This window comes from Tympanuchus pallidicinctus, unplaced genomic scaffold (assembly GCF_026119805.1).
Source record: "Tympanuchus pallidicinctus isolate F22 unplaced genomic scaffold, pur_lepc_1.0 scaffold10, whole genome shotgun sequence".
Classification (NCBI taxonomy): domain Eukaryota; kingdom Metazoa; phylum Chordata; class Aves; order Galliformes; family Phasianidae; genus Tympanuchus; species Tympanuchus pallidicinctus.
Window position 1 is genome coordinate 1417528 of NW_026294619.1, and position 15075 is coordinate 1432602.

Below are 15075 nucleotides of genomic sequence, written 5' to 3' on the forward strand. Positions count from 1 at the left end.
TACATAAATTAGCTGAACTCCTGGTATCCTGTGTGGGCATGTACTGGGGCCTGTGCAAAGCCCAGCTGGATTCCTCAGGAGCACTGTCCTCAGAGGTCTGTATGGAGCATTGCTATGGCACACCAGCATGCTCCTTCCTGGAGCACTTAACAAGCTTTGGAGGAATTCGGTCATTCAATCATTCATTCACCAAAAGAGTTGCCACCCACCAGCTCAGGCTGCCCAGAGCCCCTCCAACTTGGCCCTGAATGCCTCCAGGGATGAGGCATCCACAGCTTCTGTGGGCAGCCTTTTCCAAGATTTGCTGTTTCTTTCTCTGCCCTGCCACAGAAGCTTGTCAAAACTTCCCAGCTTTGAGAGTCTCCTCCCATTGTTATGTTACATTCATTGCAGTTTGCCAGAAGGTTTAAATATTGCTAAAGTGGGGACCATGGGCACTTGAATACACTCTGAATAAGCTTCATTCCCTCAGGATATCACTCTTAAAAACAGAAATGATCCCAACGAGTTGGAGAGGTTCTTGTCAAAGATGAGGCAACTGTTTGTCTCAGATTCCCAGGACAGAATCTGCATCGTTGTTGCCAGGTGTCTGGTGCCTCGCACCAAGGCTGATCACAGTCCCTGTGCTCTGACCACGTTGCTGCAGAGCTGACCTCCTGCTTTCTTACAAACTCTGCCCTGCCACCCTTTGTCCTGATGTGGTCCCCATCCAGCCGTGCTGCTGGCAGGGTGCATGAAGTCTGCAGAACTGCACTGTTTTTTAACACTTTCATGGTTCCGCATAGCAGGTGGAGCAGAATGGGTCAGGAAGAGTTGAACGCACTGCCTGTCCACTGGCAGCTTGTTGACTGTGGGGAAATGGCCAAACGGGGGCTGAATGATGTCTCAGGCCCCTGCCCTCCATACCTGTCTGACCACCTGTCAGGTGAATCTGGGATCAGCCTTGTTTGCATAGGAGACAGGATAGGTGAGCAGGGTGTTGCTCGCAAACCAGTTTTCACTGGTGGGAGTAAATTTGGATTCTGAGCACAGTGGAAACCACTCTGGAACTGAAATTCTTGCTTCAGACTGCACCATACCTTCTGCTTACATGGGTTATAGGTCTCCATTATCAGTACAAGCTGCAGGATGTAAGGATGGAACACAGCCCTGCCATAAAGGTCCTGGGGGGTACTGGTGGATGGCAGCTGGACATGAGCCAGCAATGTGCCCTCACAGCCCAGAAAGCCAACCAGATTCTGGGCTGCATCAAAGGAAACTTGGCCAGCAGGTCAGGGAGGTGATCCTGCCCATTTACTCTGTGCTGGTGAGACCTCAGCTGGAGTACTGCATCCAGATGTGGAGTCCTCAGTACAGGGGAGACATGGACATGTTGGAGTGCATCCAGAGGAGGGCCAGAAAAAATGATCCACGGGATGGAACACCTCTCCTGAGAGAGATGGGGCTGTTCAGCCTGGAGAAGAGAAGACTCTGGAGAGACCTGAGAGTGGCTTTTTAGTATCTAAAAGAGGACTATAAGAAGGATAAAGGGGACAGACTCTTTAGCATGGCCTGCAGAGACAGGACAAGAGGAAATGGTTTCAAAACAAAAGAGGGAGATTTAACTGGATATTAGGAAAAAGGGTTTTTTTAGGATAAGTGTGGTGAAGCACTGGAACAGGTTGCCAAGGGAGATGGAGGTTGCCCCGTCCATGGAGACACTTAAAGTCAGGCCAGACAGGGCTCTGAGCAACAGGATCAAGCTGCAGATGTTCCTGTCCATTAAAGGGGTCTGGACTCTATGAGCTTTAAAGTCCCTTCCGACTCAAATGATTCCATGATTCTATGTCACTAGAGACAATTTCAGAAGGGTCACAAAGCCGACAGGATGGTGTGGGAATAACAAGAGAGTAGAAAAGGTGTCAAGAGCCTCAGAGAAGAAGAATATCCGAATGACTACCCAAATGGGCCAAAGCCTCAGCAATTTAAAGTCAGGGGACTGTGGGCTAAGTGGGTCGAGTGTTTGAAAAGAATGGGTTGGAAGGGACCCAAAACTCCCCCAGTCCCAACTCTTTGCTGTTGGCAGGGCTGCCACCCATCAGCTCAGGCTGCCCAGGGCCCCATCCTAGCTAGCCTTGAGCACCTCCAGAGATGGGGCACCCACAGCTCTCTGGGCAGTCTGTGCCAGTTGCCTCACTGCTCTCTGAGTGAAGAATTTCTGCCTAACATCTAACCTAAATCTCCTCTCTTTCAGTTTAACTCCATTCCCCCTTGCTTTAGTGGAGATGTTGCAGTTGGTGGCTGCCACATACTGAGAAGATGGCAAACAACAGATAGGCACAGTGCTTTATCAATCACAAATGTCCATGATTTAGGATTTAGGTACTTGGTGCCGACTGTGTGTGTATTGGTGCTCGTCAGCAAAACCAAAAGGGAATGCTCCATGCACGCGTGTGACCGATGAGCTCAGTGAGTGGGGCCAGGATGGACATCTTGGGACACACTCAGATAGAAATCTGAATTTCTGAAGAATCTGATTTTCCCCAAACCGAAGAAAATACAAAATGCAGTTTATCCCGAAGGAAACTCTGACTGAAAATGGAGTAGTTTATGTAGCAGGTGACCAAAGCCATAGTTGAAAGAGCCGTTGCCCACCTCTCAGGTCCTGCAGGGCCGAGGCTTTGGGGATCAGAGGCAGTGGGAGCAGCCGCCGAGGTAACGGGGTGTAGGGGAAGAGAAGAGCTGTTCGGCCAAGAGCAGAGCTTTCCAGAAGTGCTCTGAGGCCGGGCCGGGAATCTGGGAGCTGGTAGGGAGAAGGGTTTTCGGCTGAAGGAGCCGGGGAAGAAAACCCGGCCAAACAGAGAGGGGAGAGGCTGGGAAGTTAACGCGGCTGTCGGGGCTGCGGGAGACGAGAGGGAAAGAGAAGGAGAGGGGATGCCGGGGGCCGCAGGGTCCGTCGGCGGGACGCGGAGCTCCCGGCCCCCGGGTTTAAGCCTGGACCCCGGCGGAGAGGCGCCGAGCCGGGCGGGAGGAGCGGGGCCGCCCCGGCCCCTCCCCGCCGCCCGCCTCCACCGCGCTGAGCCGTGCCGCGCCGTGCCGAGCCGAGCCGAGCCGGGCGCAGCCGCCGCCAGCCCCGAGGTTCGCAGCTCGGCGGCGCTCCGCAGAGCCTCGGGCCGGTGCAGGTGGGTCGGGGGCTGCAGCGGGGCAGCGGGGGGCGAGAGGCTTCGGGGCCCCGCTTCGGGGATGTGGGCTCCGTGCTCGCAGCGCTCCGCGCTCGGGTTCCTCCGCGCTCGGGGTGCGGCACGGTGCCTGCAGGTCACCTCCGGCCTCGCAACGGTGGTGGGCGTGAGACGGTGTGGTTGTTTTTTTCCCTCTTTTGAAAGTCCCAGCACCCTGCAAGCCGTGCCGTGCAGGGGGATGCTGAGCAGGAGCGGGTCGGCTGTGGGATGCGGGGATGGGAAGTTGTGGCCCCGGTGAGGTCGCTCCCCGAAACACACGGGGTTTCATCGGAGTGGAAGGAGCAAAGGGAAGAAAGTCTGTGCCCAACCCTTCAGCAGGGCAGAGGGTCCTGCTTGGCCCTGCAGCGCTGCACTCCCGCTCCTGCCTCATTTGCTCGGGGGCAGCGTGCCGGGAGTGGCTCATGACATCCCACTCGGCCTCGGCTGGACGTCAGCGTTGCAAACAGCCCGGGCCGTGCATTTTCCACTGCCCTACGGCCACCCTGCAGCCTGAGCGGGGCTCGGAGGAGAGCAGGGAAACCAGATCCCTGGAAACTGGCAGCCGTCATCCGCCCGCAGCCCGTGTTGAGTTGCAGCTGGCGTTTCTTGGCGCCCTTGATGTGCCGGCATCGCCTCGCCTGCACCGTGCCAGGGCGAGCCCGGTGGGAGCTGGCGTGGCTCTGACCCACGCGAGGCCCTGCCCAGGAGGCCCCAGAGACTGCTCTGCCTCCTGTTTCAGGGTCGGAACCTGTCATCTCATTTCCAAGCTCCCGTCTAATGTTAAGAGGTGAAAATAATAAAAATGATGGCGATTTTTCGGGTTGGCAGCATCCCCGCTGCCCAGCTTTGCAGTGCTGCCACTCTCACCCGACCTGCAGGAGCACACGGCTATGGGGCTGCACAGGGCCGGTGTCTGATTGCAAGAACTCCTCTCTGCCAGCTCCTGAAATGGTGTCCTGGGGGACAGCCTCCACCTGCAGCACAGCCTCATGGAAACGTCCCGCTGCGGCTTCTCCCTCTGCACTTCCACAGCTCAGCAGCGAGGAGAGAACCTCTATTTTAATTAAATCCCACACATCAGCCACCGGTTGAATTGCTCCTGTAAATAGCTGGATGGCTTTTTTGGGTGCAGTTATGGAGAGCAGTGAAGGCTGTGCCTCCCTGTGGCTGCCAACAGTGCGAGTGCCTGGAGGCCACCACTGCTGCAGCTCAGGGCCATGGCTCAGAGTGATGCGTTGGGATAGGATTTGAATGGGAATGGCTGGGAAGAGGCAGATTTGCAAAGAGGGGAGCCTTCAGTGGGGATGGAAGCAGGAAGTGATGGCATCGGCAGCATGGATGGGCACCCAACAACACTTCCATATCTGGAATGTGGATGAGGACGAATGCATGGCATGTTTTGTAGGGGTGGCTGGAAATGGTGTATAGGAAAGCTGAGAGGAGAGAGGAAGAGGCAATTTTTGAATAGCTGTGTTTGGGGGTGCTGCAGTAAATGTAGCTTGGGATTTTTTTGGTCGCCTTGGGGTTGGCGATGCTGCAGGTTTCTCAGGTCAAACGAGAAGGGATCTTGTTGGGCAAGAATGGCAGAAGGGAGCAGCATGAATCTTTCTCAGAAGCGCCAGAGTTTTCTGAATTGCAAAACCCATCTCATGTCATTCATCCTGCAGGAAAAGCTATCAAAAGGCTTGGTGGTTTAAGCATGGGGTCCAGCATCCTGTCCTGCTGGGATTGCTCCCCACCAGTAGTCCCCATCTCTCATCAGTGGGAGCATAAGCTCCACAGATTAGCAGAGGTCTCCTTTTTGGTCTCTCTCAGTTTGGATATTAGGAAAAATGTCTTCTCAGAAGGAGTGGTGAGGCAGTGGCACAGCTGCCCAGGAGGTGATGGACTCACCATCCCTGGAGGTGTTCAAGAAATGTGGAGATTGTTCTGTTGTTTGCAAATCGACTTCTTTAGTTTTCCACCTTTGGATTCATCATACTGTGACACTGCCTTGTTTTTTGGGGGAAAAAGTCTCTTTCAACGCTAGATGAAAAATAATTAGTTCAGGTGAAACCTTCATTGTGCCTACTTAGGGCTCAGGCATTTTGCATAGATTTTTCAGCTTCTTTAAGTTTGGGGTTTTATTCCTTTGCTTTTTCAAAAAAGGGTCTGAAGGCAAGGAGAAACTTTGAGAGAGTGGAGATTTTCAATTAGACATGAGCAATGTTGTTGAAGGATGTTTATACACCTGCGTACAGTTGCTCAGCATCAGCAGACAAGTCATATTGGGTCTTGGAGAATCTAAAGAAGCAGTTTGTCAACCCCAAAGACACTGAGTTGAATGCAAATTGGCTTTATCCAAAGTGTTTCCGAGGGGCAGCTTCCTGTGGAGATGCACGGGCTCTTGGTGCCACTCATTGAGGAGTGGCTGGACATTACTGAGTTCATCCAGAGTTGCCCCACAAGCTCCTTTCAGACGCCTGTCCATCTGTGAGCGGTGGGAGAGCCTCCCGTGGTGCCAGCCTTTTGCTGTGCATATGGTGGTGGCAGCTTTTCCTTACCAGGAGCTTCTGGCCCATGAGGTGCACCTGAGGAAGGGGAATGGTGGTGCGAGGCCCTTTAGCGATGTTTGGGGTCTGAGCTCGGGGTTCATGTGCTGGGGGCAGCCCCCAGGAACACTCCTGGAATGAGTTTTTGCCTGCCTGCCACTACCAGAGCACAGGGACAGAGCTTTCGCGCGTCCTCCCCAGCTGCTGGCGGCAGGAGCCTCGTTTAGGGCCGTGTACGGGAAGCTAATTAAAACCAGTGACAATGGTAATTGGGTAGGGATGCTGGAGTATAAGTATGACCTCATGTCTAAAATGGTAATGAGGCCTATTAAAATCCCCACCGAAGAGGAGCAAAGGAGGCAGTGAGAGTGCACAGGGGCCGGGGTGCCAGGACTGGCACACGCCTGGCCTCGGCTCGGCACTGGGTGCTGGAGGCCGCAATGACACCCACTCCATGTTGGTCTGCAGGGCACCCCGAGGGGCTGGGCAGGACGGTGCGGGATGGCACTGTGTCACCCGGGCACCCTGCGCTGAATCAGAGGCCGTTCTGGATGAAGGCTGAGGATGTGCTATGGAGCTGGGTTTCAACTGCTCTGACCTTTGCAATGGCCAGCCTGGCTTCAGCGACCAGGAGCAGCAGCAGCAGCGGATGCTGCAGGAGCTCTGCACTGTCACCATTGTACGTTTTCTCCGGGGAAGGGGATTTGGGAGGAGGGATGGAGAGGGGCATGGGGCAACACGGTCCCCTCCTGCTAGAGGCTGCACGCTGGGTGTCCTTCTCTGCCCTTGGCCTTTCCCACCTCCTGCCACTTCAAAGGGCTTTTGAAATATTAATAGAGCAGCATTTAATTAAAAGTCACCATCTGCAATAAGAGGCACCTGTCCCCACTGCTGGGCCAGCAGGAACAACTTGGTGACGCGTGTGCAGGCGTTTGGCTCCATGTGAGGCTGCCGCAGGGACCGGCCGAGCGCGGCCCTTAATGAGAGGGCCATAAGCTGCTTGGCTCCTCGGCCCTGGCAGCTTTGCTACAATTAATATTCCCCCTGCTAAGGCAAGGATTTACTCTGCTCAGTGGTAAACAAAGTGCTCCATCAACTTCACACAGTCACAGGCCGATGATGTCCAGGGAAACAGCAGCTGTTTTGTATGTGTGTGTGTATGTGAAAGAGAGAGGAGTTTGGTAAGCGTGGTTGCATGTCCTTTGGGGCTGAGCAGCCATGCCAGTGAAGAGACCTCCCTCACTGGGAGCCCCAGAGATGTCCTCTTCCTCCTCACCCCTTCCACCTTCCTCAGACATCATCTGACCGCAGTGGGAAGAGCTCCCCATCCTTCTCTGCTGCCCTCCTGGGAGTTGTGTGGACATTTCTGACTGGAGGAGTCCTGCTTGCGCTTTTCTTCCTTGCCTTCACCATCCGCTTCAGGAAAAACAGGTGAGAGCCTCCCTTCCTGCTGCAAGGTCTTCCCCAGGGCTCAGGGTCAGTGCTGAGGGTACACAGTATGGCAGGGATGAGCCTGAGGGACAGCACGAGGCAAGCAAGGCCACCCTCATCCCTGCAAGGGGACCTCGTTCCAGTGCTGCTGGGCCGCTGCTCTCAGTAACTGTCACCACTTCCCTGCTTTGTCTCCCGGAGGATCGTGAAGATGTCCAGCCCCAATCTGAACGTTGTGACCCTGCTGGGCAGTGGCTTGACCTACACTAGTGCTTACCTCTTTGGGATTCAGGAGCAGAGCCTGTCATCGGGGAAATCGGTGGAAATGCTCATCCAGGTGAGCAGGGATTGCCAGGATGGGTGCCCTCACACGTGTCCACATGCATGGATACGGGTGGGAGCTGGACATGAGCATCAGCTGGGGCTCTATAGACACGTCCCCAGTCCAGCTCCTTTCCCTGCCTGCAGTTGCGACTCTGCCTGCTGTGTGTGGGAACCTCCCTGGTGTTTGGGCCCATCCTGGGGAAGAGCTGGAGGCTTTACAAGGTGTTCACCCAGCGGGTGCCGGACAAGCGGGTGGTGAGTACCAAGTGCCCAGAACAGCATGCAGCAGTTTGGCATAGTTGTTGCTATCATCACATCACTCTCCTGTAACACTTTCACATATTTGCAGATTATCAAAGACCTCCAGCTGCTGGCAATGGTGGCGGTGTTGGTGTTGGCAGATGCTGTGCTGCTCTTCACGTGGGTTTTCTCCGACCCGGTCCAGTGCTTCCGGAGCCGCAGTGTCTCATTGCGGGTAATGCGATGGTGCAGTGCTGTGCTGTGTCCTGTGTTCTGTCAGCAAAGCATTTGGAGGGGCTGTTTGAAAACCAGACAGAGAGATGAGCTGTGGAGCCTTCTGGATGCTTTAGGCTAGGCTTGTGTCTATGGCCTATTACATAGAGAAGTATCAGCCACAGACCTGGACACGGTATCTGTTAGCAGAGCTCTGCCTGGCTGAGTAGTGGGGTCCTGATGAATGGCCAAGGCCAGTTTGTGCAGGTCACCTGGGTGCCACAGGAGAGCCCCTTGCCATCTGCAGCTGCTCTAGGAAAAGGTGTAACCAGCCCTGTTGAAATTGGAATAATACAACTTCCCTTTAACTGTCTTCCTCAGCAGCACCAAGTTTGGCATTTCCCTTTAGGAGTGTGCAGACCAATTTGCCCATTGGTCTGGTTGCTCCTGGGCAGGGCAGCAGTCTTCACTTCTGCCTTCCCATTGCCTCGTAGGTCACAGAGAAAGGCATGACCTGCTCAGTGAGCCGGATGCAGTCCTGTGCATCTCTTTATTCCGATCTTTGGCTCGTTCTCATTTTAGGGTTTAAGGTAGGTAACCGATTTATTGATTCTTACAATGTATCTCGCAGTTCTGATCTTACAGCCTAAGCTGTTCAGCAGTGTTTGTTACTTCACTGCTCTCCCAAGCCACATGTGAGCTGAAGATCTCAGCTGCTCCTGTTCACCCTGAAATTTTCTCATCTCTATTCCTTCCCTCTTGCATTCCCTGTTAACCACTCTATCCGTGCTGTCTCTCCGGTTCTCACCTTGTAGCCACTCACACCTCATCTCTCTTCCTCTTTAGAACTTCTGCCTTAATGTTTTCCAAAGCTCACTTTTTCCATGAGGCTTCGCTTGACCGCCCACCCCAGTGATGCACCGTGCCCCTGAGTCCTCTGCCACCACATCAGGGAGGTGAGGTGCTGACGACAGGTGCTTGGTGCCTACCTGTACAGGATGTTTATCGGCTTAATTATACCACTGAAGCTCACTTTCACTGTTGTACGTGGCCATTCGTATTCCAGGAGAGTTAGTTATACTGATGTAACTATGTAAGTGTAATTATAGCTGTAATTATCCGTGGTCTCATGTGTCTCTGGCAGAGGCTGGAAGCACTTCAGCGAGAAGATTTTGGTGAGATCACAGCCTGCTCTTGTGCATGGCTTCATCCGCTTCTGACTCACTGACCAGCTACCAGGAACTATAGGAAAAAGAGTAGACAGAGGCCTCAAGACACTGTCCTTCTCCCCCCTGCGCTCCATTTTAGACACATCAGCTTACCTAGCCTAGCCTTAAAAGGCCTTTGGTGCTGTGGACTTCAGACCTCCCGTGGGCAGCCACTTTCAGTGCTGTGTCTCCATTCCTGACATTGTCTCCAGTAGAGTTAGGCTTCTTCAGGGCTTAGATGGGAACGCCTTACATGTAGACTGTTTTTATTCCTCCATTCACAATAAAACTTTTTCGGTCATAGTTAATCTCAATTAGCGGTGCCTTCAGCCTGACCTTGATCCTATCTAGAGCAGGCATTTCTTTGGAGTTACTCAGGACTTATACTGACGGGAGAGCAGGCTCCATCTCCATGTGTATGTAGCACTTCTTATCTTCCAAGGCATTACTGTGCTCGGCCCTTTGTGAAGCCACTCAGTGAATTATCCTGCTTTTGCTGGCTCGCAGCAATGGGCAGCAATGGCTTGCCAAGGTCATCAATTGAATGAGGAGTGCAGTCCTCGGCTCAGGATTTAAAACAACAACAATAAAACTTAGCCCTGTGCTTATTTAAAGTTCCAATTTACCAGATGGCAATGTTTTTGTCTGTGTCCCTGGCAGACTGTGTGAATTTTAAATGGCGTTTTGGTGCTTGCCCTTAGGATGTATGTTTGGAGGTGCCCTGTGGTGAGTGCTGTTACGATCCAGTGAATGTGGTTGTGGTCCAGTTAGGACTCACATGCTCCCATGGAGCAGGTCTGAGTACCTGCCTAATTCCATGCTCTCTCACCACCGCTGCTCCCTGTGATAATTCACAGTGCTCTCAGATTGAGAGTCTACAGAATATGTGCAGCACTGGCCACAAAGCTCTTCTCGATGGCCAGATAACAATTTAATATTTATTAGCAGCAAAAGGCTGACAGCTGCACTTGCTGGGTGCCGCAGGGGTAACGTAGGAGTCACAATCCTGTTGTTTGGGTCTTTGCATTAGCAAGGAATGTGTTAGATGGCATTTCCAAAGGATGCTTATGGCAGATCATGCCCTGAGATAGAGAGGAAGGCAAAAACACTCAGTGCTGCCTGCCAGTGTGAGCAGGGAGGGGGCTGCTGTGTGCAGAGCCTTTCTCCAGCCCCAGCACCACCACTGGAGTCGGGCAGGAAGCAGGGAAGGGAAAAGAATTGAACTGACTGGTTTCCCGGATTTCTATTTAGAGGCACCAAGGACATCCTCTCCCCTCCAGCCTACCCCCCTTCTTCTTCCGTCCTGCTGTTTCCTTCTGCACATCCTTCTGAGGCTCCTTTCTGCTCCATCAGAGGTGTGTTGTTGCAGAATGTCCCCCACCGCCTCATCCCCATGTTGTTGCAGAACATCCCTGAAGGGACTTGTGTCTCTCATCTGCCTTGGCTGCTCCCACTGCAGCATGCTGGAGAAATTTTTCCCCCTCTCCAGGCCGTACCCTGCCCCATAGCATCGCCGGTCCCATCGCTGGCCACTGGTCCTGCTGCCTTCCTGTCCAGCTGATGCTGACACAGCATCCCTGTCCTGCGGCTGCTGCTCTCTGTGGAGCACCTGCTGCACACACACAGGCTGCAGGATGCATCAGGGAGCCTTAATCAGGATGGCAGCAAGTGTCTTGGCATGGGGTGGGAGCTGGCCTCAGGATGTCATTTGCCATGCTCTGCCAGCATCTGTGCTGAAGGCAGGCCCTGGCTTCTGCTTCCAGAGCGTGCTGCTGCTGTATGGGACGTACCTGGCCGGCCTGACTGACAGCGTCAGCTCTCCGCCAGTCAACCAGTCCCTAACGCTCATCGTGGGGGTCAACCTCATCTTCCTGGTGGCCGGCACTGTTGTCTTGATTCACCGCTTCTTCCGCGCTTGGCACAACTTGCTCTTCGGCTTCACCTCTGGAGGCATCTTTGTGTGTACGACGACAATCAACTGCTTCATCTTTGTCCCCCAGGTACTGTGCCAGCTCTGTGCCATTATGGAAAAAATGCTCCCATTGTCACAGCGAGAGGAAACAGCTGTTTGCTTGGAGTTGGGTTTGCAGGGATGTTAGGGCTCGAGGAAATGAGGTGAGGAAGGGAGGAAGAGGTGAAGCTGAAGAAAGAGCAGATCTGTGCGAGAGTTGAAGGATCTCATCCAGGCGCACAAATACCTGAGGGGAAAAAGGTCACTGCCTGCCTTGGTGATCTTCCTGCAGCTGATCAGTGCCATGTAAGCACAGAGCCCCAACCCCTGTGTTAGCAGCCCCTGAAGAGCTCCACGCCTGCTCGTGCTCTCTGAGCAAGGACGAGTGGCTGAGCTGTGCTGCTTTGTGCCTTCAGCCTCTGCTGTTCCATCGCTGCAGCCTGGGAGCCTCGAGCGTTTTATTTATCCCGTGTCTTTTAATTCATCACCTTGTTTCTCCTAATGGGCTTGCTCTTCTATTGCTCGCTTGAGATCGATGAGTGGTGTGAACTGGGCTGTGCAGAGCACTAGACATGAAAACATACCTGAAGCACTGCCAGTTGATGGCTTGTCACCAGCGATTTGGGGCCAAGGCTGTGTGCAATTCTCTTTGTTACAGGGTTGGAGGGGGGGAGGGGGCTTTTGCTGCATGCTTGAAGGCTGCAACACAGGCAGGAGCTGACTATCTTGATTGTTAGAAGCAAAAAGCAAAGCCAAGGAGCAGGCAGGGTGCGGCTGTGCAGGATGCTCCCAGCAGCATCACTTCATCGCCTGTCTCCATGCATATCTATCACAGCCTTTGTCCCCCATGCCCCGTCCTATTGTCTCCTTCTCCCTGCTATGACTGCCTCCCCCCAGTAACAGCTCCTTGTGCCTGCAGCTCAGGCAGTGGAAGGCCTTTGAAGAAGAAAACCAGACTCTGAGCCACATGGCAAAATATTTCAGCAGCCCGAGCAGGAGCTACCACTCAGTGTACAGTGAGGAGCAGCTCTACCAGCTGATAGGGGAGAAGAACTCCATGAAGCAGCTGCTGACAGAGGTAAAGGACTTCATGGCCTCTCTACTCCCAGCTTGGTGGGGTGGGCAGCCCCTCATTACACCTCCGTCCCCCCTCCTGAGAGGACAAGCTGGTTTGTTTTGTTCTGTCATTCTGCGTCCTCGTCCTGAAGTGTCAAAACTGGGGCATAATCTGTTTTCCTATTAAAAAAAAAAAAAAAAAAAAAAGAAAGAAACGCAGAGGTGGAATGAGAGCAGAGAAGCTTGACACATTTGTTTGTTTGATGCAGAAAAACGCCATGATTGAGAGCCTGCAGGAGCAAGTGAACAACGCCAAGGAGAAGCTGATGAGGCTGATGTCAGCAGAGGGTGGCTGCAGCCCTGCAGTGCCAAATCCCTGCACCCAGAGCACAGGGCAGCATTGCGAGAAGTGCAGCAGCACTGGGGATGTGCCCAGGGAGCACTGGCCCCTGGATACAGAAAAAGATGGGCAGCAAACTTCATCTGTGCTGCGTGCACTGCCTCACAGTCCTGTACCTCTTAGCAGCGATGCTCAGGACCTCTGGAAACATGTGAGCCACGAGCGTGAACTAATGGAGGAGCCTGAGTGTTCACCAACACTATTTTTTGACACGGGAAACAGCCTTGAACGCAGCCCAGAACATGCCCAGGATGCTGGGAAGCATCCTCTGGAGCAGGATGCCTCAGCTGGTGTGGCTGGAGAGCATCCCCCGAAGGTCAGCTATGTAAGCAGTGAGAAGCTGCAGGAAGTCTTGCAGGAGCTCAGCCTGGACAGCAGAACCTGCAGCCCGGCCTTCCCTACACACACAGGCGGGATGTGTGGGGCACAGGGAGGGCACCCAACCATCCGCAGCTCCCTCAGCCCCTACCTGACCCGACGGCGGCGACGTGTCCTGCTGCCTCCCACCTCCATTGGCCTCCCTGCATCCCCTCGTGCCTGGTGCACAGCGGGCAGCAGGCCGGGCACCCGGAGCCAGGGGGAGCCAACGGGCCTTGGGCCGGCTAGGGAAGGTGAGGGGGCCGGCAGGGGGCTCCCCCAGCCATCGCTGTCCTCTCCTTCCATCCCTGCCAAGGGCTGGCCAGGGCCGCGGGGCTGGGCGGTGAGCGGCACAGAACTAGAGGGTTGCCGCAACATTTCCCTGCAGGACTGGCGGCAGTGGAGTAGCCTGGGGGTGCCGGCACATCCCATTCTGCACTCGCTGTACCACTACCCAGACTCGGACTCCAGCAGCAGCTCCGAGGAGGTATTTCCCTGCTGCCACAGGCCGTGTTGCCAGCTATGCCTGCAGAGTCCCCGTGGCTCTCTGGGCAGCAGCAGCAGCAGCACAGAGACAGATACGGAGCCTGGCGGAGCCGTGGGATGCTGGCTGAAGCCCCAGGGCAAGACTCAGCCTGTTGTGAACTTCAAAGAAGATCTGAAACCCACGTTTGTGTGACCACAAGCACCCATGCCTCAAAGGCGAGTGCCTCCTTCCTCCCGAAACGCACCATGCTAGAGGAAACACAGCAATGCAGAAGTGCATCCCTCTGGGATGGGGATGGCAGGAGAGCTCACAGCCTGTCCCATCTCTGAGCCTGGTGGCCCAGGGCATGTTGGAGGCTCTCTGTTGTTAAGGCTCAGTAGTATCTGAATTTAAGCGTGGAGTCCAAAGGTGACACTTCTGGATGCGTCCCTGTGTTTTGTGTGGCTCGGTTGCATGGTCATAGGTTACACTCAGGTCAGCGCTGAAGGGAAGGAGAAACAAACAGTCTTAAAAGAGGATCTGTAAAGGTCCTCCCCCCCCCCCCCCCTTTTTTTTTTTTTTTTCTGGGGCTTGAGTGCCCTGATGTATGCCTTTGTGGTGGGTGAAATAGTCTGGAATGGTTTAGGTTTGTTTAAATTAATGCGGTTTGTTTAATTTTCATCTGAGAAATACCAAGCGCAGTAAATGTGGTGTTCCTACTTCTTCTGGGATACGTGTGAAGGCATTTCGGTGTGTGGCTGCCACCACAGGAGAAAGAAGGAGCACTGAGAGCTGGAGCCCAGGCCACAGAACCCCGTGAAGGCAGGAAACAGCCTGTGCTGAAGGGCTGGCACCAGATGTGTCCCCAGCGCAGCTCTGAATGATATGGTAGCGTGTTTCTCTCAATTACCCTTTCTGAGGGTGAACTCCTTCACCATCATTGCCTTTTCTTCCCTGCTTTTCTCCAGATTTGCTGAAGGTTATGGCTCGGGAACAAATCACTGGACCCAATAATCACAGAACCATAGAATATCCACAGTTGGAAGGGACCCACAGGGATCAAGTCCAACTCCTGGCCCCACATAGCACCATACAAAATCCAATCCCTATGTTTGAGAGCGATGTCCAAAACACTCCTTGCACTCTGGCACTCAGGCCGTGCACACCATGGGAGCTCAGCTGCTCCTCACACACTTTACCCTCCAGAACTTTCCACATTTTCATAGCCTTCTTTTGGATGCTCTCTCACAGTTTTATGTCCTTCTTACATTGTGGCACCCACAGCTGCACCTAGTGCAGGAGGTGAGGCCACACAGCACAGAGTGGAGTAGGACAACCCCCTTCCTCCATCAGCCGGCCCTGTTAATAATCTTGAGGGGAACAATATTACCCCAGCTCCATGTTGGTCCTGAAATGGAAACACTCCAGAGTGTGATCCCAATCCCCAAGGCCAATGTATTCTTGAGGCCCTGGTGGACCCTTCCCCAGCTGAGAGGGCGGCCAACTGTGGAGACAGTGCTGAAGGGGCTGGACTTGGCTCTATGGGGTTTGTTGCCCTGGTGGGATGCAGGGAGATGGAGGCTCTGCCTGCTATGGGATCCCTGAAGGGAGGGTGGGGTGTGGGGAAGGAAAGGGGTACCAGCAAGGTGGAGAGGGTGTTGTGAGCAATGCCTAGTGCTTTTGGTGGATCCCAGCTCCAGC

At 54.1% G+C, this 15075-nt stretch overlaps 1 protein-coding gene across 1 annotated transcript; it reads left to right on the forward strand.

Annotated features, from left to right (window-relative positions):
• The first annotated feature begins 3042 nt into the window (after window positions 1-3042).
• Window positions 3043-14066, forward strand: GPR156 (G protein-coupled receptor 156). The gene is made up of 10 exons (XM_052666097.1): window positions 3043-3161; window positions 6197-6407; window positions 7023-7159; window positions 7361-7496; window positions 7628-7738; window positions 7833-7958; window positions 8431-8526; window positions 10908-11144; window positions 12015-12173; window positions 12421-14066. The coding sequence occupies exons 2-10, from the start codon at window positions 6300-6302 to the stop codon at window positions 13585-13587; spliced, it is 2277 nt and encodes a 758-aa protein (XP_052522057.1). The 5' UTR covers window positions 3043-3161; window positions 6197-6299; the 3' UTR covers window positions 13588-14066.
• Window positions 14067-15075: the final 1009 nt, after the last annotated feature.

Bases quoted from the DNA above. Each gene is read 5' to 3' on its own strand.
- GPR156 (XM_052666097.1), top strand. From the start codon at position 6,300: ATGGAGCTGGGTTTCAACTGCTCTGACCTTTGCAATGGCCAGCCTGGC. The intron at 7,160-7,360 runs GTGAGAGCCTCC...TGTCTCCCGGAG, and splicing joins ATCCGCTTCAGGAAAAACAG to GATCGTGAAGATGTCCAGCC. The intron at 7,739-7,832 runs GTGAGTACCAAG...ACATATTTGCAG, and splicing joins GGGTGCCGGACAAGCGGGTG to ATTATCAAAGACCTCCAGCT.